Source organism: Mchenga conophoros, linkage group LG10 (assembly GCF_057382185.1).
Source record: "Mchenga conophoros isolate Kocher_MC1m ecotype Shallow Benthic linkage group LG10, M_conophoros_male_GT1.1, whole genome shotgun sequence".
Taxonomy (NCBI): domain Eukaryota; kingdom Metazoa; phylum Chordata; class Actinopteri; order Cichliformes; family Cichlidae; genus Mchenga; species Mchenga conophoros.
The window spans coordinates 14,482,568-14,505,672 of NC_140535.1; the positions used below are offsets into that span (position 1 = coordinate 14,482,568).

Here is a 23,105-nt window from a genome sequence, read left to right on the forward strand (position 1 = left end):
GGAGGTTGTCAAATGTAATCTTTAACATAACAGTGAAAACAGATTTAACAATGGCTGATTTTTTTTCAGAAAAATAACAAGTAATATGAAATTTAAATATCTTCCACGCTTTATTTTACCTATTGTCTTCAGGTGGAAGGGAATGATGTGAGTGGATCAGAAGCAGATGTGATCTGTAACTTGAAAAGTATGTGGGATAGACAGTGTTATAAAATGGGACTGTGTGGGCACTAGGCATTTTACTGGTATTTTACAGACTACATAGACTACTCAGAATACTAACAGGGAAGATAACATGTAATTTATGTGTTAAATAACAAGAAAGATCTGTTGTTGAAGCAAACAAGTACATAAAAACCAGAAGGTTCACACAAAGTTTACAGCTCTGGAATCCCATCGTGTTTTTTAAAAGACATTTACAGCTGCGTTAAAAAATATAAGGCATGCTTTCAGCAACTTTCAGCAAAGTCATAAATTAAGTTACTCCTTTCATAAAGTTTGGAGTACAGAAAAATGACCTTCAGGGTTAGTGCTGTTGTTGTCCCTTAAAACATATTATCATATATATGATCTGGCTTTGATGTCTATTACAGAGTTGTCCAACAAATGACTAACAGAAATTGCGGGAACTATTGAACTATTTTCAGGAAAGTAAAATTAAAACATACAATTGTTCTAACTTAAAGCTAAAATACATTCTTTGGCATTTTTGTGTGTGTGTGTGTGGCTGTCTGTCTGTCAGCCACAGACAGACAGATAGACAGACAGACTACTCCCTATGGGAAGATTTAATAACTTTTTGTTAGAAAACTGAAAAACATGAGCTGGAGAGTAATTTAAAAATGGCTGAAAATGAGCATTACTCACTCAAATTCACCTAAATCCTTCCATCCATTCATCCATTTTCTTACGCTCATCCAATTCAGGTTCTCTGAGGTGGTTTTGGAGGGAAGGGGGGCTGGAACCTGATCCCAAAGGGAGAAGCCATGCAATACAACCGTAGAAAACAACACAACTGAGCATGCACACGCCATGGCAGCAGATGGCGATAATGAGCGACAGCTCACTCGTACGCATTAAAAAAGAGGGAAAAAAAAGAGGCGAAATAGATCCATTGACGGGCGGTTCAGTTGTTATCAATAACGGATGTGTGGGATGTGATGTGGATCATAGATTAAGCGCCACATTATTTTGTGCTATGAAAGTGTAAAAACTTGAACGACTTCGGTTGTTCAGCTGCTTCGCAACATGTCTGCAGTGACGCTGAGGTAAAACCGGCGGTTTACAGTGCGCTTGTTTAGCGTTGCTAGCAAATATAACGGCGAGCTAGCTTAGCCACTTGCTAACAGAGTTAGCTAACTGTTATTTAAACCAGAATGACCGCATAGGTAATAATACTCGGGCCAGTTCAAGTTTAGTTTAGTAGTAACATAATAGTAATGAAGGTAGGACAGCACATTAGGCTATATAAATCGAAAAACGTGGCTTTTCGTAAACAGTTCTAGAAGCCTTTTCTTAGCTAACTTTGGAGGAGCTGAACGTAGCATACATAAGCTGGCTCATAATTTGAACTCAAAGGAGTGCAGTGATTTATAGTACACTCCCGGGAGCAGAATCTGATCTCTTTGTGGTTGCTTAAAAGTCTGTCCAATCCAAACAAGCTGTGCTGACCACTTGTAAATAAGGGGGCATCAGAAAGTAGTCTTCATACCATGTTAACCTAGTTAGCTCTACTTGTAGATTTGAGGTTGGGCCTTTGTCTCATGTGAGAGGTATTTACATCGATCAGGAAAGTGAGTTATTTCTAATTCTAATGTTGATCAGGTGAGTGTAAACTTTTTAGCTGGTATAAACGAACAAGTTTTGGACAAAACATAGGTTATGATTATCTAAAACGGAAGTAAGTACCTCTATATAGTTTAGCCAGATTTGTGGGGATAATACGAAATGCAGTTTTTAAATGATTTCAGTTATTAAGCGAACAAAGCTACCTGGCCCCGTGTGGAAAAAGTTGTTACAAAGCCACTTCTAATGTTTTGCGACATCCTCCAGTGAATGCTTCAAGAAGACCAAAATGAAGGTTTTGGAGTGGCCTAGTTCATTTGATTGAGACAGGCATCACCATAAACCAGTCATTCATGCTCAAAAAACCGCCAATGTCACGGAATTAAAGCAACTCTGCAAGGAAACCTGAGCCAAATTTCCTCCAAAGCGATGTGGAAAACTATTTACCAGTTATCACAAATGCTTTATTTCAGTTCTTGATGCCAACAGTGGCAAAAGCAGTTACTAGGTTTAAAGGGCAGTTTTTTTTTTTTTCATGTAGGTCAAAGTAGGTTCGGATAGCTTTTTTCCCCTCAATAAATGAAATAATCATTTAAATAACTACATTTAGTATTTACTCTGGTTATCTTTGTCTGAGCTAAGAAAGCAGACAAATACTTTTCCACAGCACTGTATAATCCGAATTGTTTTGTTTAATCAAATAAACACTGCCCTGCTTTTTTTCCTCTCCTGTCCAGCAACTCTACCAGCAAGCTAAATGTATTGGTCAACAAACTTCATGAATACTTGGCTAATTCCACTGAGGACAGCAGTGGCACAGCAAAAGTTGAGGATGCTGATGGTACATCTTTTAATCATTCTAACCATGACTAATGGAAACACGTTTACATGCATTACCAATTTATTTTTTACTGATCTTTTGTTCACAGGTTTGACAAACAGGTGCTGTTCTACTTTGACAGAGGTAAGTGAACATGCATAATAAACACATGTCAGTGTAGTATGTGTGTTTGTAGTGTTTCGTCATGTTGCGTAACACTGATGGCACTAATGGTGCCATTAACGGTTTTATCTGGATTTAGTAAAAACAACAGCCCTTCTCCAAAATGTATTAACACAGACTCGATCTACAACCTAATCTAGAGAGACAAATAACAAATATTTGTCAAGTGGATAACTAATGCGTATAAAATGTCAAGTAGATTAAATTCTGTTCTTGTACACCTCACACACATTGTCTGTATCAAAGAATCATAGAGCCGGTTCATCCACTTACATGTTTTTGTTGCTGTTTTATTAGGAATAGCGATAGTCTTAACAATTTGTGTCACAATTTCTCTCAAATACTCAGTTATTTTTGTCATCTGAGCAGTAGTCTAACTGTATGGAGGTTGGAGGTATCTGTAAAACATATTTGCTCAGTATTATGAAAATTATGTCATGTCCTTATGCTCTATTCAAATGACTCACAGACTCAGAAAAATGTTTTAATGCATTTCCCTTTGGGATACTTTTCAACACAAAGCCATGATGACCATCAGCCTAAATAAACAAACCGTCTCGTTTTGCAGGCTGGTGCTGATGGCAAGTACTCGAGGCGGTGAGTTTATTGTGTGTTTAAAAGTATTTCAACCACAAAATTTGTGGTGTGCATCATCTCCTTTTTTGCTGTTCATGTAGGTTTTTAAACTTTGTTAAATATAGCTCATTTCTCTTTAACTGATGTTACAGAAAACCCTCAGTTGTCATGAAGCACTCTGGATTGGATGAATCCGGGGACTCAAATGCAAGTGAGGACTTGGTTCTTGGACCAGTTAATGCAAATGGTCACCTTGATATCACTAGATTGCCTAAAGGTAGGTCGTAAGGTTGTTGACTGCACACACACTGCTACTTTGACACTAAACATAATTATTTATACACCATCATAACATTTTCCTAGAAAGTGGGCTAGTGTTTCATTCAGAGTATATCGTTGATAGACTTCACGTTTATATCTGCATGTTGTTGTTGTTGTTTTTGTTTTTTTTTTACTTTATGATGAAGTTAACAAAATTAAGTCATTGTAAATGTGCTGGAGTGCCTATAGGGTATGCAGGATCTTCAAGTCTGTAACTGGCTTTGGCTTTCTAATTTCATATTTAATAATGATGGAACTGTATGATTACTTTTTGTTTGCACAGGCACTGTGCTGGTCAGGCCTGAAGCAGTCGACAATGGCAGAGATGATTTCAGGGGCCCGGAGTTTCGCAGCCGGAAATCAAGCGTAATGCGGAAAGAGTTTTCAAGAAGACGTGGAGGTCAGTTACTACTCCTATGAAATTGCTCACTAGCTAATGCTCAGGCAGGAATTTTAGTATAAAGAATCAAATCTGCAACACATCAAAAAGAGAATGTTTATTCTATTAGTTCTATTAATGGTTTAGGCACAAATGCTCAAGTATTTAAAGTAATATGAAAAAAAATATCACTTCACTTAGTATCTAAATAGTCATTATTTTGGAAGAGAGCCTTCTGACAATCCACTTTGGAGATTGCAGTGCCTCACTTTTAATCTCCACTGCCTGAGTCCGGTAAGGGATCTCGCTCTTTTAGATTTTACCAGGAAAATGTACTGGGTGTACGTAAAGATGCAACAAGAGAAGCTGTCCTGCAACCCATTCTTTATAACCATGTAATTGCTAATAATGGAGCTTTTGTTTCCCAGGAGTTGAACACATTGGAATTGTGAGTTGCACTGCGTGTGGCCGACAAGTTAACCACTTCCGGAGGGATTCCTTGTATCGCCACCCAGTTCTGAAAGTCCTTATATGCAAGGTGAGTCTGCTTATTGATATACTAGAATTTTTTATTTCACCCACTTTTTGAACGTTATCAGAACAATATAGTCAGTAAGTCCAAAGCACAGAAAAGAATACATAACTTTGTGCTGTTAAATACTACATTTATATTCTTTGGGTTTTTTGATTGTTAATCATGAACATCATCAGGCATATCAGGTAGGGCTGCTCAATTAATCGAATTTTAATCACGATTACGATCTGGGCTTTCAACGATCATTAAAAATGACTGAGCCGATTATTAGCCCCTCCCTCGTGCTTTACTCTCGCGCTGCTCCGTGTGGTAAATCAAGCGCACCGCTCTGCATTTCGAACACGTGTCACAACAATTAAGAGGACCCGAGGGAAGCTCGGAAAGCTAAGCAGAAGTTATTTGGAGAGGAGAGTGACTGCCGTTGGTTGAAAAGAGGTAAAAAAAAAACTTCAGTGGTGTGGAAACATTATGGGTTCGCGGAGTCAGACGTGGATCAAGTAGACATAGTGTGTAAACTTTGCTACGGTGTAGTAGCTGCACCACAGAGCAACACTGCAAAGTTCACTAAACATAGATGTTTACATTTTTCATTTATTTCTTATATTGCAAACATTTGCACTGTTACCAGTATTTGCACACTATTTTATATTACTTTTTAAAAGTCATTATTCAATACATTGTTATTGTTAACCCTTTAAAGCCGGTCAGAGCAGCACGCTCCGTTTTGTGTAACTATTTTTAAATCCCTGTAGAACCTTGTAGGCCTTAAAAGCCTATACTGGTGTTTTTATAAGTCATGTTTGACTTTTCTGAATAGTTTCTGGGATGCTTAGAACTCAAATTGCACTGCTAGAACTAGTTTATTTTGATGCACATGCTGTTTTCTTTGCAAATTTGCATCATAGGATTGTTTTTTTGTTTTTCCTGCAGTATATAAAAATTGCTGTATCTCCAAAATAAAACTATGAAGACACTCAAAATAAATTTCCTGTTGTTGTAAACTATTTTTTGCAACTTTTTTGTATTTAAAGTTTTGAGAGATAAACCTCTTAAATTTCTCCAAGTAGAAATATATGTAAAAAAAACAAAAACGATTTTCAATTTTTTTGTAGTTTATTGCACTTTTTTGCAATTAATGTAGTTACTATGGACTTAATACATACATATTATTAAAATATGGGCTATAACAGTTGTATTGATGTATAGCAACTTGAAATGCTCCCACAAATGGCACTACAACATGTAAAAAAAATAATATAAGCTCTGGCGGACTTGGTTCTGTGGTAGGTCTTAAAGGGTTAAATAAATATTGTCAAATAATCGTGATCTCAATTTCAGTGAAAATAATGGTGATTATCATTTTTGCCATAATCGAGCAGCCCTAATATCAGGTGTTTTTAATTCTTTTAAACCTCGGTCCTTATTTGTGGTGCGGCTCATAATTTGTCTTGGTGATGTGTGTTTATTCTGTTGGCCTTGTGTGGGTGGCTTCTTGTCATGAATACCAGTAAAACAAAAATAAAACTACTGTCATGCACAATATTGAGCCAGACTGATTTGTCAGCACTGGGTTTGATGCCTGATTGAAAACAATAGCAAAACTGAAAAAAGATGCATTAAAAAAACCTGACCTCAAGTATATTGATATCATCAACAGAATTATATTTTTCACCTTGTTAGTGTTTATAATACATTGCTCAGAGCTGTTTCTAATTAAATGTTTTGTTTTGACAGTCTTGCTACAACTATTACTCAAGTGATGACATCAGCAAGGATTGTGACGGGATGGATGAGCAGTGCAGGCACGATTTAGTAGCATTCAGTCATTTAACTGAAATATTAACATTTCCATTAACTCACTTTTGTCAGCCACATTTATCATCTCTCTTTTCCCCTCGTGCAGGTGGTGTGCTGAAGGAGGCAACTTGATCTGCTGCGATTTCTGTAGCAATGCTTTCTGTAAGAAGTGCATTTTAAGAAATTTGGGAAGGAAGGAACTGTCGGGCATCTTGGAGAGCAAATGGTACTGCTATGTGTGTAGCCCAGAACCTCTTTTTGACCTGGTCATGGCTTGTGACAGTGTCCTTGAGAACATGGAACGTTTGTGGCAACAGCAGCGCAAGAGGAATCGAGTCGATCCGGGGAAATCTGAGATTTTCAACATTTTACCACACTCACCTCAAAACATTTCTCTGGATAAATGGGATCACACTGGTATGGATGGAAATGTGATGTTCAACTACAGCATGCTGCAGGTTTCCAAGGACATTACCAAAAAGGCCAAACATTTAGTGGACTCAACAAATACCTTAAACCAAACTTTTGTCAATTTCATTCATAGTGTGACACAAAACAAACCAACACCTGGTGTTCGCACTAGGTACCTGAAGTCATTTTTGGAAGTAGTTAAAGGCTTGAGAAAATCCCTAGCAGGACTGGAGGATAGCCTTAAGGAAGAATTCAGTGATTTGGATGTATCGAGCAATTGGGAAAAACTGCTTAGTGACCACTTTGATGGACTTGTAACAGAAGCAGAAATGGAGATAGACATACCTGATGACAGGTGCTTGAGTGACTTGCAGAAATTGGCAGCTGAACATTTAGAAGATAACGACTCTGACTCCAAGGGCTTTGCAGATGGGAGTCTACAAGACTGTCCGGGCAAGGAGATGGTTTCAGGTTCACATAAAGCCAGACAGAGAGCACAAAAGATTGGCCTGAAATCTACTGAAAGCGGCGTTGACATGACTAAAAAACTAGTAGTACAACTTACACCTGTAGCTATGGAGCAGGAGCCGTCATCTGCGCCCCCCAAAACCGAGGAGGGAAAGAAAGATAAGAAGTCAAAGGAAAAACATGTATCAGAAGATGAAGAAACAAGTGGTAGCAAGATGAGCAATGACAACTCCAGTGCATCTCTGTATCTAGAAGAAGAACAGGGCAATAGACGTTCTCCTCGGGTGAAGACAACCCCTTTGCGCCGACCAAGTGATGTGAAAACCAAAACATCTCTCTCAGTAGGAGACAGTGACAGCGACTCTGACACTGAAGAGGTCCCCAACACGGTGCCTGCTAAAACAACTGAAGAGCAGAGTCTGAGCAGGACAAGAGACGACTCTGATTCAGATGAAGTCCCTGCTGCTCTGCTTGAGCGAGCAGCGATGACACAAAGTTCTGATGAACCCCAGAGTGATGAAGATGGTGGTAAAGCGTCGCCAAATAAAGTGGCGAAAAAATGTCTCTTCTGGCTTAATAAGAACACTCCAATCTCACCAGAGAATATTAGGCGGAAACGCAAGATACTGGATCGCACCCCTGAGGCCGACTCAACTAACAGAAGAGTCAAAGCTCGCGGTGAAAGTGGGACGGACTCCTCTAGCGACGAGCAAGACTCGCAAAAGAAAATAAAACACTTAAATACGCTGAGGTCAATAGGGAAGCCTCATCTTGTCAAGAGAGGAGAGGAGGGTGTGGCTAGAAAGCGGAGTAGGATACAAGGTGAGGACGCTAAGACTAAATCTCGTCAGGAAGCAATGGATTCATCGACCTCATCAAGTGAAGAAGAACATGACGATGACTCTGGGAGCGATGGAAGTGATCAGAAGATGAAGCCAATCACAGAAGATGTGGCCTTATTAGGAGCAGCTGCATTCCACCAATCGTCAGGTGAGTTTTACAGGTGTCTAGATCCATTGTGCAAAAGTCTTGTGCCACCCCTTAATTCTTCATATTTTACTTCCAACAAGTAAGACTGCAATAATTCTTCAGGCTTATTGAAGGTCATTGGCTGCCTTTGCACTTTTTCATTTTTAGCCCAGTCCTTGTACCTGACCAGAGCTACTTACCACTGATCTATGAATCATTTAAGCTTAAAAAAGTCAACTAACCAGTCACATAACAGAGAACTTAGCAAAGAACCAATTTTAAATTGTATCTTTAGGCACTTTGTTAGTAGCAGCTTGTTCCCATTTCTTTTGCACAAAAAATGCCAAAGTTAACACAGTTTGGCAGGCATAAAATAGTATTTTCGCACCAACAAAGTGATGCCCAAAGAGCTATTGAGCAAAAACAATGTATCTCAACATGGCATCCAGCATGTCAGTAGAAAATTTGAGGAAACAGGGCAAGTGTAAGGGCAGAACAAGAAGTGGCAGGCCTAAAATAAACTATCTACAGCAGATGAACAGTATCTGGGTCAAGAGATTAGGAAGCATGAAAAAAAATCTAGTAAAGACCTGAAAAAGCACCAGTGACTGTCAAGAAGGAAGGGAAACTTTGAGAAATGGCCCTTTTTAAAAACATGGTGGAAGCTCTTAATGGTGTGAAACTGCATTTTAGACAGTGGTGCTGCCAATGCAATAAAAGCATATCTGGATAGAAAAACACACAGTGGAACACTGTCAGTCATTGATTGGCCGCCCCAGAGAGAGGATTTCAAAATTGTTGAAGCAGTGTGAGATTATATTGATAGAGAAAAGAACAAAAGGCAGCCAACATCCAAAGATTTGTTTGAATGTCCTTTAAGAAGCCTGCACAACTACTGAAGATGGTGTTGAAGAATAAAAGTGGTCATTTGTTTTGCTTTTATATTGTGTCACCATGTATGTTTACATGTTTCAGTAAATTGTTTAACCTATTTTCCATTTTCATAGCAAAATATAAAGAAATAAGTGATGGCTCAAGAAGTTTTAACAGAACTTTGTGTCATTAGTGGTTCGTCATGAATCATGAAGTAAGAACTGTGACAAAAATAAATATGAATATTTTCTTTCAATGTCTACACAATCCAGCATTCACTTTTTCTGGCAATATATATGTTTTCAAAACGTAGCAGCTTAATTTCATTTTGAAATTCATGTTTCTGATGTTTGTTCTTATAGGAGATGAGGAGCAGTCTGGGCCCTCATGGGCAGCAGAAGATGACGATGATCCAGAAAATAGGTACGGTTCAAAAAGCCCGGATGTAGAGTTTGTAAAGCAAGTTAGGTGTAGAAGAAAAGCTGCAACTTCAAATCCTGACGTCTGTGCAAAGTCTAGCAACACCCATGTCATTAGGACTCAGTTACAGCCAATTCAAACACGACCCAAACGTAGCTGCAGTAGGGCCCCAGCGATCAAATACACATTCTAGAGATAAAATCGTGACGTGGTTTTTGTTATTGATAAGCAACGTAATCTGCTCGTCTTTGTTTTATTTTTTACATTTAGAAATACAAGAACATTTTAGTATTATTTCTTATATCATACCTGCGTATTCTCCCTGGGACACTTGGCTGATGTTAAGAGACCCACTTGAATGAAGGAGGTCAAAGTATACATTTGAACAGTGAAGCTTGTTTTGGCGTACAGCTTAACCTGAGCACCACGAGTACAGGTGTGGTTTCATTGTGAGTATAAAAGTGAGCTTCGATGTACTGTTCATTCTGTGTTTTTACAAACTACACAAAAACAACATGGAGTGGCACTATTGACTGAAGTAAATGGAGTGTTGTTATTTTCCAGGTGAAGGATAAAGTTTGAAACCTGCCAGCAACATTATCTGCACATATTATGACTTTAAAAACAATATAATTTAATCAAAACCTTTTTCTGTTTTATATTACAAATGGGGAGCGATGCTTGCAGAGTTGCAAAACATGTTTAAAAATTTTATGCTTCACCTTTTTTTTTTTTTTTTTTTTGAATACCTGCTCCTAGCTTTAATGGTCACAGTTGTGGTGTGAGCATTCAATTGTGGGCTAGATGGTAAAAAGATTGGTTTTTGAATAAACTGATCTGAGACAATGTACCTGGCTCTGTACATGTGTTTAGATTCAATTTATTCAGCTTTTGAATAATTTTAGGCCCAAAAGTTTGATGCGTGCAGTCCCTTTTTGTAATTTTTCTACAGCACAGGACCCGAACGTCACACACAAATGGGTTTTTATTTGACACCACAGAGTTGTTGCATTATAAAAGTGTTTACTTTATTGCTGCACTTTGAAAGAAGTGCCAAAGTGTAATTACCTTTATGGTATTGTGAGTGTCTGTAAGTCTCACGATTTGTTACATGGCTCCTCTCACAGTCCAACAAACAAAAAATGCAAACTTTTGTTAGTTTAGCAGCTCTCAAAACAGTTCTCAAAGTCTCCCACAGCCCTCACCTCAAAACAGTATCATGAGCTGAGGATACGCACCCAGCCTTCCAAACCAGCTATTGGGTTTTATGCAAGTTGTGGTAAGTTAACCACCAGCTGCAGTAGAAGTAATGTGCTTTTTTTTCATTAACATGTTTGATAGTTAAGTGTTTGTTTGATGCACCTTCAAGGCTCTGGTGTTTACACTCGGCCATCACGATGTATAATCTAGTACAATCTAATTTGATAAAATACCTCTGTAATCTGGTATGTAGTCAGCCTTCTTTGAAAGTTAGGAGACTCCCAACAATTGTCTTTGAGCAAGTTTTTACTTCATCTCTGGAAACAAGTTGAAATCCTGCTGCACCGCTGACACCCACAGTCACAGCTAATGCACTTTGGAGCAGGCTTTGTGTCAGCCTGACACTCACTTGCTTTCCTGTGTGCTCATTCCAATGACTTAAGTCAAAGCGTGTCGACATGCAGGTATTACTTGCTTCAGTTTGTCAGGAGTCTCAAATAAAAGCTAGAAATCCAGTCAGTTCACTTGAGCTCTGAAAACTATTACATATTGGTAGGGAGTAGAAGCTGAGTTCGAAGAAGTTGAATACTTTGAGTATTACTTTTGTTTTCTGACTGAGATTATCTTACGTCTCACACTCATTTTCCACCTCTTTACCTCTGTTAATATCTTTCTGTCGAGCTTTCTGATACCAACCCTTTCCAATGGAAGTGAGTGAAATTTGATTACTGCTCTTGGAGGCTAAGCCCAGAGTAATAGCACAGCATTTGTGCAATACCATTGAAGTAGCTAAGATTTACCGTAAAGTGCAATCAGAGATGAATCCTAATCTCCTTTTTTCCCCTCTAATTTAACACCTCGCATCTAAATTTCTTCATTTGGCCTACTCTTCTCCCAAATGATGTACGTGCTATGCAGTGTTCTTTAGAAACACCTATGCTTTTTCTAGTGTTTTGGCCCACTTTCTATACACAGACTATACATTACTGCTGACCATTAAACGTAATGACTGAAACTTGCAGCCGGTTAAATCCTGCTTAACAGGAGACCCAGCTTGTGCTTTTACTCACGTAAAGCAGATGAAAACATTTATTTCAGAACAGTGATTATAATCGTGATCATTTCTACCTTATCTGAAATGAGAGTGGGCTGTGAAACAGTTGTTAGAGTGCAAAAAACAAGCAACCAAGTTTACACTATGTCTTTATTGATGTGACTTGTTTGTTTTCTCATGTTTTTTTCAGGGCGGATTTTCTGACAGCACAGCAGTGAATGCAGTGCTGTTAGGCGACAGTCACTTAAATCTGGGATATTGTAGCCTCCTATCAACATGAATAGCATCACATGACGTCTGTGTGTAGTTGTAGTGCAACTTTATCATGGGGAAAATGGTCAGCAGAAATGTAAAGTTTACATTGTTTGTAGTTACTGGGCTAAAACGTAGCATGTGGCTGTGTTCATTTTCATTTCAGTGTCTTTGCGCTTTCTGCTGCGTCTTTCTTCTAACTTGAAACATATCAAATGAGATTCAAGACTCTCATCTGTTCCTGCTGCTGTCGTCTAACATTTCTGTACTGTGTGTACTTTAACAATAAGTTCTCACCGGACGTTGGATTTGGTATCAGTGAAAGTGGTGCTTATCTGATGTCCACTGACCTGGATTATAGCCTACTTGAAAACAGGGTCAACCCTGTGGGAGAAATGGCTGAAGTAGGATGCAGTAGACAAACCCGAGCCAGATACGACTCATGCAGTGTTGGGTCCACGTAAATGGAGTTTAAAGGGGTTATTTATTGTATATATTCTTCAAAACACCACATGGTATTAAAACAATGAACTTTTTACATGTTTTTTTTTTTTACGTGAATTTTACTGCAGTTTGAATATACTTCAGCCATTTTTGAAATGTGATACCCCCTGGGGTAGGGGAAAAAAAGTTAATGTTTCATTCTAAGTAAATCTTTATGTACAGTAATTTTCTGTTTTTGTGTCCCACGTGTAATTTGTCCCCCTTTTCAAGAAAATTGGGAGAATCATGATTATATTGCCTTTTGGTCGCCTCGAAAGATTGTAGATCTTCAAATCAGAGCTGTCACAGTTTAAAGGATGAGCGGAATACATGAACATAATGTCATTTTTGCAAACATATGTCTGTCAGACTCGAGCAAGAAAAAAAAAAAGAGGGAAAAAGAAAGAAAAGTGTTACTCGCGATTTCCCAAGGGCGAACAAACTATTGAGAGTTTGAGACTATTGTTTTTGTGTGTGAAGAATCCTTGTTTGTCGTAATAAATTCTTACTCTTAAAAATGCCTCTGTCTCGTTTTTCTTTTGCTTTCTATACTAATGTTTTGAATATGTCTTTCAGTGTTGTGGCAGTTCTTTTTAATTGGTCTGTGAAGCAACTACAAGAGCTTCAAACTGGGCTCATCACTTAAAGACATAATGCGGATCCACTAGAAGCGACTCACCATATATAGCTGATTTCTTTTTAATGCCACCAGCTTTTGGAATATTGGCAGCTGAGCACTTAAATGATCATTTCTGTGTAATATAGCCCAAATATTACCATATTTTGTTGTAATGTGTAACAATAAGTGTAAAAATATCCAGCTGAAGACAATGAAACTGATCATGAAATGAACTTCAGGTGCCTTTTCCTTCTCTTCTACTTTTGAAAGAATCGCTAAGAAATTGCTATTGGCCCAAATTAAATCCAACTACTCCTCGGGTGATGATATCTCTTCAGATGAAGAAACACAGGAGGATGAATCTGATTCACTGAGTGACAAGGAGATCAAACGAGGCAATGATGGTAGTGGAACAGATGAAGATGGTAAGTTTTTTTCTTGGTATTACAAGTTTTAATCTTGTGCATTTCCTTATGAATAGATTTTCCAGATTTTATTTAACCAGTATCTCAGTTATGAGATTAATACAAAATTGCGAAGCTATCCCAGTGGCAGAGGGCTGTTATATCACTTGGGGTGGTTAAAGAGCATAAATAATAATAATGATAGAATATGTCTCTGATACAGGGGAAGACTTTACCGAAGATTCATCTGACTACTACTCTGATGGGCCCATCTCCAGGCACCACCTCCTCCGTCACAAACTTATCTTAGATGAGGGAACATCAAGTAACAAGGATGCACCAAAGAGCAAAGATGGAAAACGGGAGCGCAAAAGAGGAGCCAGGAAAGAAAATCAGAGCTGTAAGAATAACTTAGACAGTGATCAGATGGAACAGGAGATGAGTATCTCGTCTAACTTGTTTTCTGTGAAGCCGACAGTGAAAGTGAGGCCGACAGCGATGAGCTGGATGAAGATGCTGGGATGAGTGAGGAGCTGAGCGAGTCGGGTGACGAGGCTGGTGAAGACAAGCTCAAAAAGTATGTTTATTTCAACTTCCACTGATAAGAATCAGCGTTCAATTCAGTTAAATTTATACCGTGCCAATGCACAAATTGTAAAGACCTGAAAATAATATAAAGAAGAACGCAAAGGTTAGATTTGAGCAAGCAGCTTAGTAGTTTTAGATTTACTGGATAACCTGATCGGCACAATTTCTTTTTTTTTTCCTTCTTTTTTTGAAAACATACTTTCTTATTTTTAACTCCAGAGCAAACACAAAGGTGAATGATGAGCTTCATGGTTACGAAAAGAAAACGCAAGTGGCTTACATTTTGTTGTCAGACTCCAGCAGTGAAAAGGTATCGAATTATCCTCTTTTATCTCTTTATGAATTTATGTGTTATTCTTCTTATCTCGGCCTGTTTATGTGTGATACCATAAACCTTGTCCAAAAAACAACAACAGACAACTCTCGTGCCTGATTGACATACTGACTGTTGGATTGTTCTCTGGACAGACCGATCAAGAGGATGCACCTGAGGAGGCCCGCGAAAATAAAGTCACCCCGAAAGGACGCAAAAGGATTCGCAGAATAATTGAAGATGAAAACCTTCGTGCTGAGACTCAGGAAGCCCTGAGAGAGGAGGAGGAGAGATGCAAACGTTTGGCAAATAGGGAACAACAGATGGAAGACAGGAGAGAGGTACTGCGCTAAACTTCACCATAGCAATAGAAATCAGTGTTTAGAGCAGGAAATGCTGATAAGATGCCTTGTACCTGTAGATCAAGGACACCGAGCACAGCACATGCAACGCAGTGAAACTTTTTAGGACATATTTGTTTGTGTTGCAGATCATTGTCATAGAGGATGAGCTGTCTCAAGTGGCGTGTCCCGTCACAACCAAGCTGATCCTAGATCAGGATGAGGAGACCAAGAAGCCTCTCGTTCAGGTGCACAGGAACCTGGTCACAATATTGAAGCCTCACCAGGTGGACGGTTAGTTTCTGTCTTTTGTGTTTTGCTTTGCAATCATGTTGATGCTTAGGGCAGTTAGATTAATTATACATTTTTAATTTTGTGTTCATTAAGACTTTGTGTTTGAAATCCACGTCTCTCCTAAAACTTGTCTAATATGAGCTAATTGTATTTAGCTTGTTAAAATGTATTTAAAAACACCCCAAAAACCTAATCACAATGTCATTCCCCAAGGCGTCCAGTTTATTTGGGATAGTTGTTGTGAGTCTGTGAAGAAGGCCAACTCCTCTCCTGGATCAGGCTGTGTACTGGCACACTGCATGGGCCTCGGAAAGACTCTGCAGGTAAAGACACACACATGTCCACCCTTGATATGCTAGTTGCACAGAATCACAAATCGCACTCCCTGAACCAAAGATTATTTTCTGTCTGTGCTTTCATTTTTGATACAGCTCGGTCTTTTCAGAAAGTTGTGATACTGTGTGAAACGTCAGGAAAAGTAGATTGCATTTTTATTTATGTATTTGAACATTTATTTAGGTTCATTTACTGAACATATCAAATGCTGAAATTGAGTATTTGTTTTATTGAAAATATAAAAATATCTGCTCATTTTATGCCTTGAGACAGTGAGATGTTTTTCTTTTCTTTTAGCAAATTGCTGTTTCCTATTTTTCTGAGCAGTTCTGTTGGGTCAATGGGTGACAGGCCTGGACTGTTTCGGGCTAGTTTAGCAGCCTGACTCTTTTTTGCTTTCAGTCATGATCTTGTAATAGATGTAGAATGTGGTTTGATGTCATCTTACTGAAATAAGTAAGAACTTCCCTGAAAAAGATTTCAAGTGGATGCCAGTAAATGTTGCTCTAAAACCTGTCTGTCTTGTTCAGCATTATGGTGACTTATGCATTCTATGTTCACTTTTACACCCCTATAGCATCACGAATGCTGACTTATGAATTGTGTACTGTTGACACACTGTGGGCTTTATGGTCCCTCTCTTCTTTAGCCTAGTGAATGCAGAGTCGTTGATTTCGGAAAACAGAAATGAAAGATGTGATCAGTCATACTACAGGGAAGTTTTTCACTTAATCTCAGTCTGTTTTAAATGAACTTGTCCATTAGAATGGGACAGCACTTCTGGATGTGTCATATTCATAGTTGTCTCATTTGACAGGTGGTGACGTTCCTCCACACAGTGTTGCTGTCCACAGAACTGAAATTTAGAACTGCTTTGGTTGTGTGTCCGCTTAATACCATCCTCAACTGGGTCAGTGAGTTCAGGAAATGGCAAAACAACATGGGGGAAGATAAAGTCAAGGTAACCAAAGAAATTTAAAAGTGTTAAAATTATATATATATAAAAAAACAAGGCCAGAAATCTTTGGTTTGCCTCATATGGTGTCAGCAACATGTCCTTATTGGTCACAGGTGATAGAACTGGCTACAATGAAGCATAACTTGGGTCGACTCAGAGCTCTGCAGAGGTGGCAGAGAGACGGAGGTGTGATGATAATGGGGTATGACATGTACCGCATCCTGTCATTAGACTGTAAAATCAACAACGACGAGTGGAAGGAGTTGTTTTATCGCACACTTGTGGATCCAGGTCCAGTGACTTTGTTATGGCATGCTACTATTAAAAGACTTTCTATTTTAGGTGTCGTGCCTTTGCTCATGGAATCTGATGTTGTTTTTCCTTTCAGGTCCCGACTTTGTGGTTTGTGACGAGGGGCACATCCTGCGTAATGATGGCTCTAATATCTCCAAAGCTATGAATGCCATCAAAACTCAAAGAAGAGTGGTGCTGACTGGCACGCCACTGCAGAACAACCTCGTTGAGTGTAAGTCTGCAGCACTAGGTCATCATAACTGTGGCCATGAAGTCCTAAAGTGATTACAGAGAAACATGGGGATTATAATTAGTTTAAATAAGTGCATGATGGTGGAGTTACTCTCTCAAGTGTCCCCATTTAAACAGGATTTGCAGTAATTGTAGTCATCAAATTTTGTTTCCTTTATTTGTGTTCAGAAGCCAGTTGTGTAGTTTGGTTTCGATGCTTTTAACCTTTTTTTCTGACCAGGATACAAAGCTAGTTTGAGAGCTCTTAATTTGCTATGCTGCAAAGTGTCTGTTTGCTCTTCCACAGCCACTTCTTTCATTATGCAGCAGGTGTGACCTACTGCTAACATCCCTGAATGCTGTGGTTTGTTTGATTTATTTTGTTGCTCAGTACTATATCACACCTTTGAAATTCTGGTTGTAGCTCTGTTCGCTTCAGAACATCGACAACAGACATGAGAACATCCAGAATTTCCTGCCTTTGTAGATCTGTCTGGTGATGCCAAGCTACTGATTTTCTGCTTTGACTTATTTTATTTGTTTCATTTCGTTATGTGGATTCAAGTCAAAGTATAACATAGTGTTGGCACTACAAAAGTTCAGATCAGGCTTGATTTTTCCCTCTTTTTTTCTGACCAATCAGGCCACTACATTTGGCAAAAAGTGTACTTGCTCAAAAACGTACCACGGTACTGAATATATTGGCATGATTTCTGAAATGATTTCTCTGCCTCCTCAAATGACCACTCCGCCAACATCCTGAAAGCGGTCGTCATACCAAACCATGAAATTCTCCCTGCTACTGCCTCCTCTTGAATACTGAACACACCCAGAATCTCTGTTTCTTCCTTTTCGTGTTTAGAAACATCAGGATCAGCTCATCATCGCTTGATGCTGACTCCTTTTTTCCATAGTGTGTTTTTAAGGACAAATCTTCTGCAAAATTGGGACACTTTTAGTGTTTATTTACGTTACGTGACAAATTTGCATCCAATAAAACTCTGAATTTTGATTTGTTTTTCACAATGTGCTCAGTTTTTAAAGGCCTTTAGCCTAATCTATTAGTTGTTTTGTTTAGAAATCTTATTGCGAATACATATTTTGTTCCCAGACCACTGCATGGTCAATTTCATCAAGAAGAACCTTCTGGGCTCACTGGGCGAATTCAGGAACCGCTTCATCAACCCCATAGAGAACGGCCAGTGTGCTGACTCCACCCCGAAAGATGTCCGAATCATGAAGAAGCGAGCACATGTACTGCATTCAGTGCTAGGCGGATGCATACAGGTAAAAATAATAGAACATCTGAATGCTCTCTTCATTGCATTTATATTCCAGCTCACAATACTGTGTTTGTCTTTTCCTTAGAGAAGAGATTACTCGGAGCTTCGACAGTTTCTGCCTCCGAAGTATGAGTACGTGCTGGCAGTGAGGGTTTCCCCACTTCAGTATAATCTATACCGATACTACCTTGACCATTTCACAGGTGCGGATCTGTATTGTGCCCTAAAATAAACCTAAAATAGATGTCTTTTTTTTTTACTTGAAGAGTTTATAGATGGTTGTGCTTTTTCCCAGGTGTAAGCTCCTTACATAACAGCAAAAAGATGAGGCCTGGAGCAAACCTGTTCAAGGACTTTCAGGTCCTTGGCCGAATTTGGACTCATCCATGGTGCCTTCAGCTCAGCTACCTGAGCAAATTAAAAAAGGTAGAAGGATCTCCGTAACTGCATGTTGATTACTCATTAGTCTGAAATAACATGTTTTTCTTTTTCTTTTGCAAAGAAGAGTAAAGGTAAAGCAGCAGATCTGCCCAAGGATGCAGAGACCCCTATGACTGAGGCTGAGAGGTAAGACCTCTTCATTTGTTATTCATTAAAGCCTAAAGCACCCCTAAAACAATTCTGGTGGGTTATGGGAATACTAAAGACCTTTCCTTTAAGATGTATTCTCAAGCAGTGGTGGAACAAATACAGATTGTAGACCAACTGGCTATCCAAGGAAACATGATGCATAAATCTAGATTGAAAAATGGATGTTGTGTAGACAGGAAGTGTATAAACTCTGGAAGTGTCACTAATAAATGTGATTGTGGAGTTTGTATAGAATATTTGTATACGCCATATAGATTTTGGTAGTCAAAGTACCCTAAGGCAATGTTTATGCAAAGTTTCATCAAGGTTAGTCCACTCGTCCAGGAAGAGATGTGGAGCATGCATACATATGCTACAATGGTTATGTTTATTTCTTCATTTTTAGCTGGTGTGAAGGAATGAAAGAGAACGAAGGACAAGAAGGGAATAACACTCACAACAGCACACCAATTATTGATGATGTCAAAGTTGTCTGTGCAGTGGAAGGTATAAAAGCTCCACATGCCACTAATACTCCAACAAATATAGCTTGTGAAATGTGCTACAGTTTTTCCCATTTTATGTCTTTAGCAGTAGAGAACGCACCCATCAGCTTGAAGCCTCCGAGTCCCGATGAGCGCTGGTACAAGGATCTTCTCTCTGAAAGAGATGCCAAAATCCTGGAGCACTCAGGGAAGATGGTGCTCTTGTTTGAGATCCTGAGAATGGCTGAAGAACTGGAGGATAAAGTGTATGTTTGTTTTCTGATATGAAGCAGATTTAAACAAGTGATCTGCCAGCGTCTAATGTCATAAATGCGTTTGTAGGATTGTGTTCAGTCAGTCACTGATCTCATTACACCTGATTGAGGATTTTCTTGCGGATTCTCACCGTGCCAGAGACCCATCAGCATTCAAAGGTAGTATTCTATTAATGGGAGAGGAAAATAATGAGTTAAGAGGAAATGCCTGTTTATATTTTTATGCTTTTTTTTCCTCCTTGTGTTTAAATTTTAACAGCGGGCAGCTGGGTTAAAAATGTTGATTATTACCGCTTCGATGGTTCCACCAGTGCCACACTGAGGAAGAAGTGGGCAGATGAGTTTAACAATCCTGTAAATGTCCGGTAAAGAATGTCTCTCTCTGTCACATCTTTTATATGAACTACACTGATATAACAGAAGGTTCGGATTGAATTTGAATAATCTTTATTCTAGCGGCCGATTGTTCCTCATCTCAACAAAAGCTGGCTCACTTGGCATCAACCTGGTGGCTGCTAACAGGGTGATCATCTTTGATGCCTCATGGAATCCCTCATATGACATCCAGAGCATTTACAGAGTGTACCGCTTTGGTCAGCTGAAACAAGTGTTTGTGTACCGCTTCTTGGCCCAGGTAAGCTTGCTTTTTTTATTTAGAAAATTGAGCTCCACAAAGTCTTGACCTTAAGTCAGTTGTGGCCTCTCTAGTAGTTTAGAAGAAACGGCACTGTTTAAAAGTCATATGTGCTTCTTTTCTACTGTGCCACTGTTGTATGTTCTGCACATGTTACATCAACAGATGAAATGTTTAAGATTGGTCACTAAATAGTCCTTTTCAAATTAAAACAACATCAGACGTAAACTGAAAAGCGATGCAAAAATTTATATGGACTAATTCTTGCAGCTGCAACTCTTTTATTTAGTTATTGTGATTGTTGTCATCTTCAGGGCACCATGGAGGAGAAAATCTACGATCGGCAGGTGACCAAGCAGTCGCTGTCCTTCCGAGTAGTAGATCAGCAGCAGATTGAGAGACACTTCACCTTTCATGAGCTGACTGAACTTTACACATTCGAGCCAGACCTGCTCAACGATCCAAACTCTAAGAAAAGCAAAAGACCGGCTTCTGTGTTGCCAATGGTAACGACAGTCTTAATTTTCAGTCTCAATCTTACAGTCTTAATCTTAGTCAAACACCACGCAGGTGTTTGACTAAGATTTTGCAGCACTAGATAACTTCTTGTATGTTTCTCAGGATACGGTTCTGGCACAGCTGTTAGAAGACTGCAAAGACCACATAGTGACTTACCATGAGCACGAATCCCTGCTGGACCATAAACAAGACGAGGAGCTCAGTGAGGCAGAACGGAAAGCTGCTTGGGATGAGTATGAAGCTGAGGTACAGGACTGCTCACTGCAAAGCACTGATTATCCCCACCTTTTACATCATATGCATATGAGTAAAACTGTCTGTCTTTACTCAGTCACACCCAGCCAGTGTTCCAGAGACCTCTCACCAAGATGATTTGGATTTAAAAACCAATGAGCAGCTATTGGTATAAATATGTCATTTTATCGCCTCACTGTTTAGTAACATTTGTGTTTTATATTATATATTAAGTAAAAATGTCTCTACAGGAACTGCTTAACAAAAGCAGAACAACTGTTTCAGTGACCTTCACGGCACTGCAGAAAATGAGGATTCACACTGTTGAGGAATACATGTTTCTAATGGTGAGTGACCCTCATATCCTGTGGCGATGGGCATTTTTTTTAAGGAAAATAAAGTTCTTTAAATGTTGATTTATGTTAGTTTTAAAAAGTATTTAATTCACTTTAAAATTGAAACATATTTTGCAAAATCTTTTGCATAGCTGTACTTGTAAAAAAATTCATTCAGTGCCATGCTGGGCCTTTTATGAATGTCGGTCAGTTTTTGGCACTGTTTTGTGTCATTAATGTCAGTAAACACTTCTTTGTCCTCCAGCTCCACAGTGTTTCTGATGGTGGATTGTGTTCTCTGGTCAATAATTTTATCTTGGCTGTTCATACTCTGTGGCTTTGAGTCACTGAATAAATAGGATTTGCATTAACAAGATCAGCTAATCCTGGATCAACTTAAAACCAGCGTTTTCACAAGGCAGTGGCAGATAACAAAATTCAGACGACTCACAATGCAAACTTATGTAAGTTGAGTTCAAAATATTCTGTTACAGCGGCAGCAGTACGCCCAGTTGCCTGAGGCCGAGGTAAAGAGCAAAGCTGAGGTCTGGAGACAATACGATCTGAAGAAGCAGGAACATTTATATGGTTTTTATCGAGACGCTCTTGGACAGCAACAAACAGTAAGTAATTTGTAGACCTGTGAGTGCACCTGTGTGTACGTACTATTGTACTAATATACATTTTTTTCTATCATTCCCCTTCTTAGCTCACATTCAGAATACAAAGCATACTGAACAGTCGAAGAAATGATGCGACTCAGATGACTGTGAAGCAGCCTGGACAGACTTGAGCAAGAAAATTATCTTTGTAGGAGGAGAAAGTTGTAATTTTTGTTTTATTACTTATTTCCTCCAGAAGATTGAATGTTTTACAAGAGTAGTTTGCACTGAGCTTCCAAAGTTGTTTAAACGTAAACAACAGGCCAGCGGTGTCACTTTGGTTTAGCACTTTTTCAGCCTTTTCACAGGAAACATTATCATGTATGTAGTTGTAGTTGTTCAGTTGCTTGGCTGTTTCGCTGCTACCAAAAGCTAACTGGTGAATGTGCCTTAATCCTTGACCTGTTGATTAACTCTTAATATTTTTCTATATTAAATTAAAGTCATATAGTAGACACTTACTTTTTTCATGCTTTAAAGTGCACCTTTTATATTTTCCTTATCTCCTGTCACATGTTGATGGTATTGATCATTAAATATGACTTTTCAAATAACGAGGTCAGTGTTTGTACATCTAATCCAGGCTTCAGGCTACTTTGAATGTTTTGTGTCAAGAGGATTTTTTCCCCAACTATTTAATATGTATGACATAAGTGTTCCTATTAGGGTCAAACATACAAATCTTCTGTTTACAATGTAAGCTGAAAAAGAGCTAAAGGGTTTGTTTCAAAAGATGAATGTAAAATGATGGAACCAAGGCCCAGTATTGAACTTTGAATCATATAAAGCTGTACCAGATGGCTATGTTTTTGATCCCACAAGGGAAATTGTTCTAGATTTGTTGACAGTAGTAGATAGTCCATAGTCTAGTGGTTATACATTTGGCTAACAAGTGAAAGATCCCCTGTTCAGTCCCAGGAGACACAAATCCCTTTGGTGTTGTGTCAGGGCGTCCCATGTTTAAAAAAAAAAATCTGCCAAATCAAACAGACAGAAGAAGCTACTTGTATGGCACATAAAGGTTTGACCTGCCATAAAAAACAAAACAAATATGGCTTACACTAATCTTTTTTTAATCTGTGTCTGCATTCTTGTGTAAAAAAGGTGACGCTTGCAACACATTGTGGATGTGAGTGAGTGCCAAATTTCTGCATGGCATAAACCAACATAAGGTGTTCATGTTTCCCCTCCTGAGTATCCTGCT

The 23,105-nt window shown here is 38.8% G+C and overlaps 1 protein-coding gene across 3 annotated transcripts; it reads left to right on the plus strand.

Moving 5' to 3' along the window:
- Window positions 1-1,042: 1,042 nt before the first annotated feature.
- Window positions 1,043-22,929, plus strand: LOC146565492 (chromatin remodeler ATRX-like). 3 transcript variants are annotated; one of them, XM_085288622.1, is made up of 35 exons: window positions 1,043-1,268; window positions 2,523-2,626; window positions 2,715-2,749; window positions 3,357-3,385; window positions 3,517-3,641; window positions 3,969-4,085; window positions 4,493-4,602; window positions 6,334-6,401; window positions 6,503-8,265; window positions 9,480-9,540; window positions 13,416-13,570; window positions 13,773-13,949; window positions 14,021-14,126; window positions 14,357-14,447; window positions 14,606-14,791; window positions 14,941-15,085; window positions 15,299-15,408; window positions 16,239-16,382; window positions 16,493-16,670; window positions 16,768-16,905; window positions 18,016-18,191; window positions 18,273-18,390; window positions 18,483-18,613; window positions 18,690-18,754; window positions 19,164-19,264; window positions 19,352-19,508; window positions 19,585-19,676; window positions 19,777-19,882; window positions 19,974-20,151; window positions 20,466-20,657; window positions 20,773-20,916; window positions 21,002-21,073; window positions 21,156-21,251; window positions 21,734-21,862; window positions 21,949-22,929. In XM_085288622.1, exons 1-35 carry the CDS (start codon window positions 1,249-1,251, stop codon window positions 22,030-22,032), a joined length of 5,703 nt encoding a protein of 1,900 aa, XP_085144748.1. In that variant the 5' UTR covers window positions 1,043-1,248; the 3' UTR covers window positions 22,033-22,929. The 3 variants fall into 3 exon arrangements, with proteins under 3 accessions (XP_085144748.1, XP_085144749.1, XP_085144747.1); XM_085288623.1 differs by having other exon boundaries at window positions 1,044-1,268; window positions 18,693-18,754; window positions 19,349-19,508; XM_085288621.1 differs by having other exon boundaries at window positions 1,044-1,268; window positions 19,349-19,508; window positions 21,949-22,821.
- The last annotated feature ends 176 nt before the right edge of the window (window positions 22,930-23,105 follow it).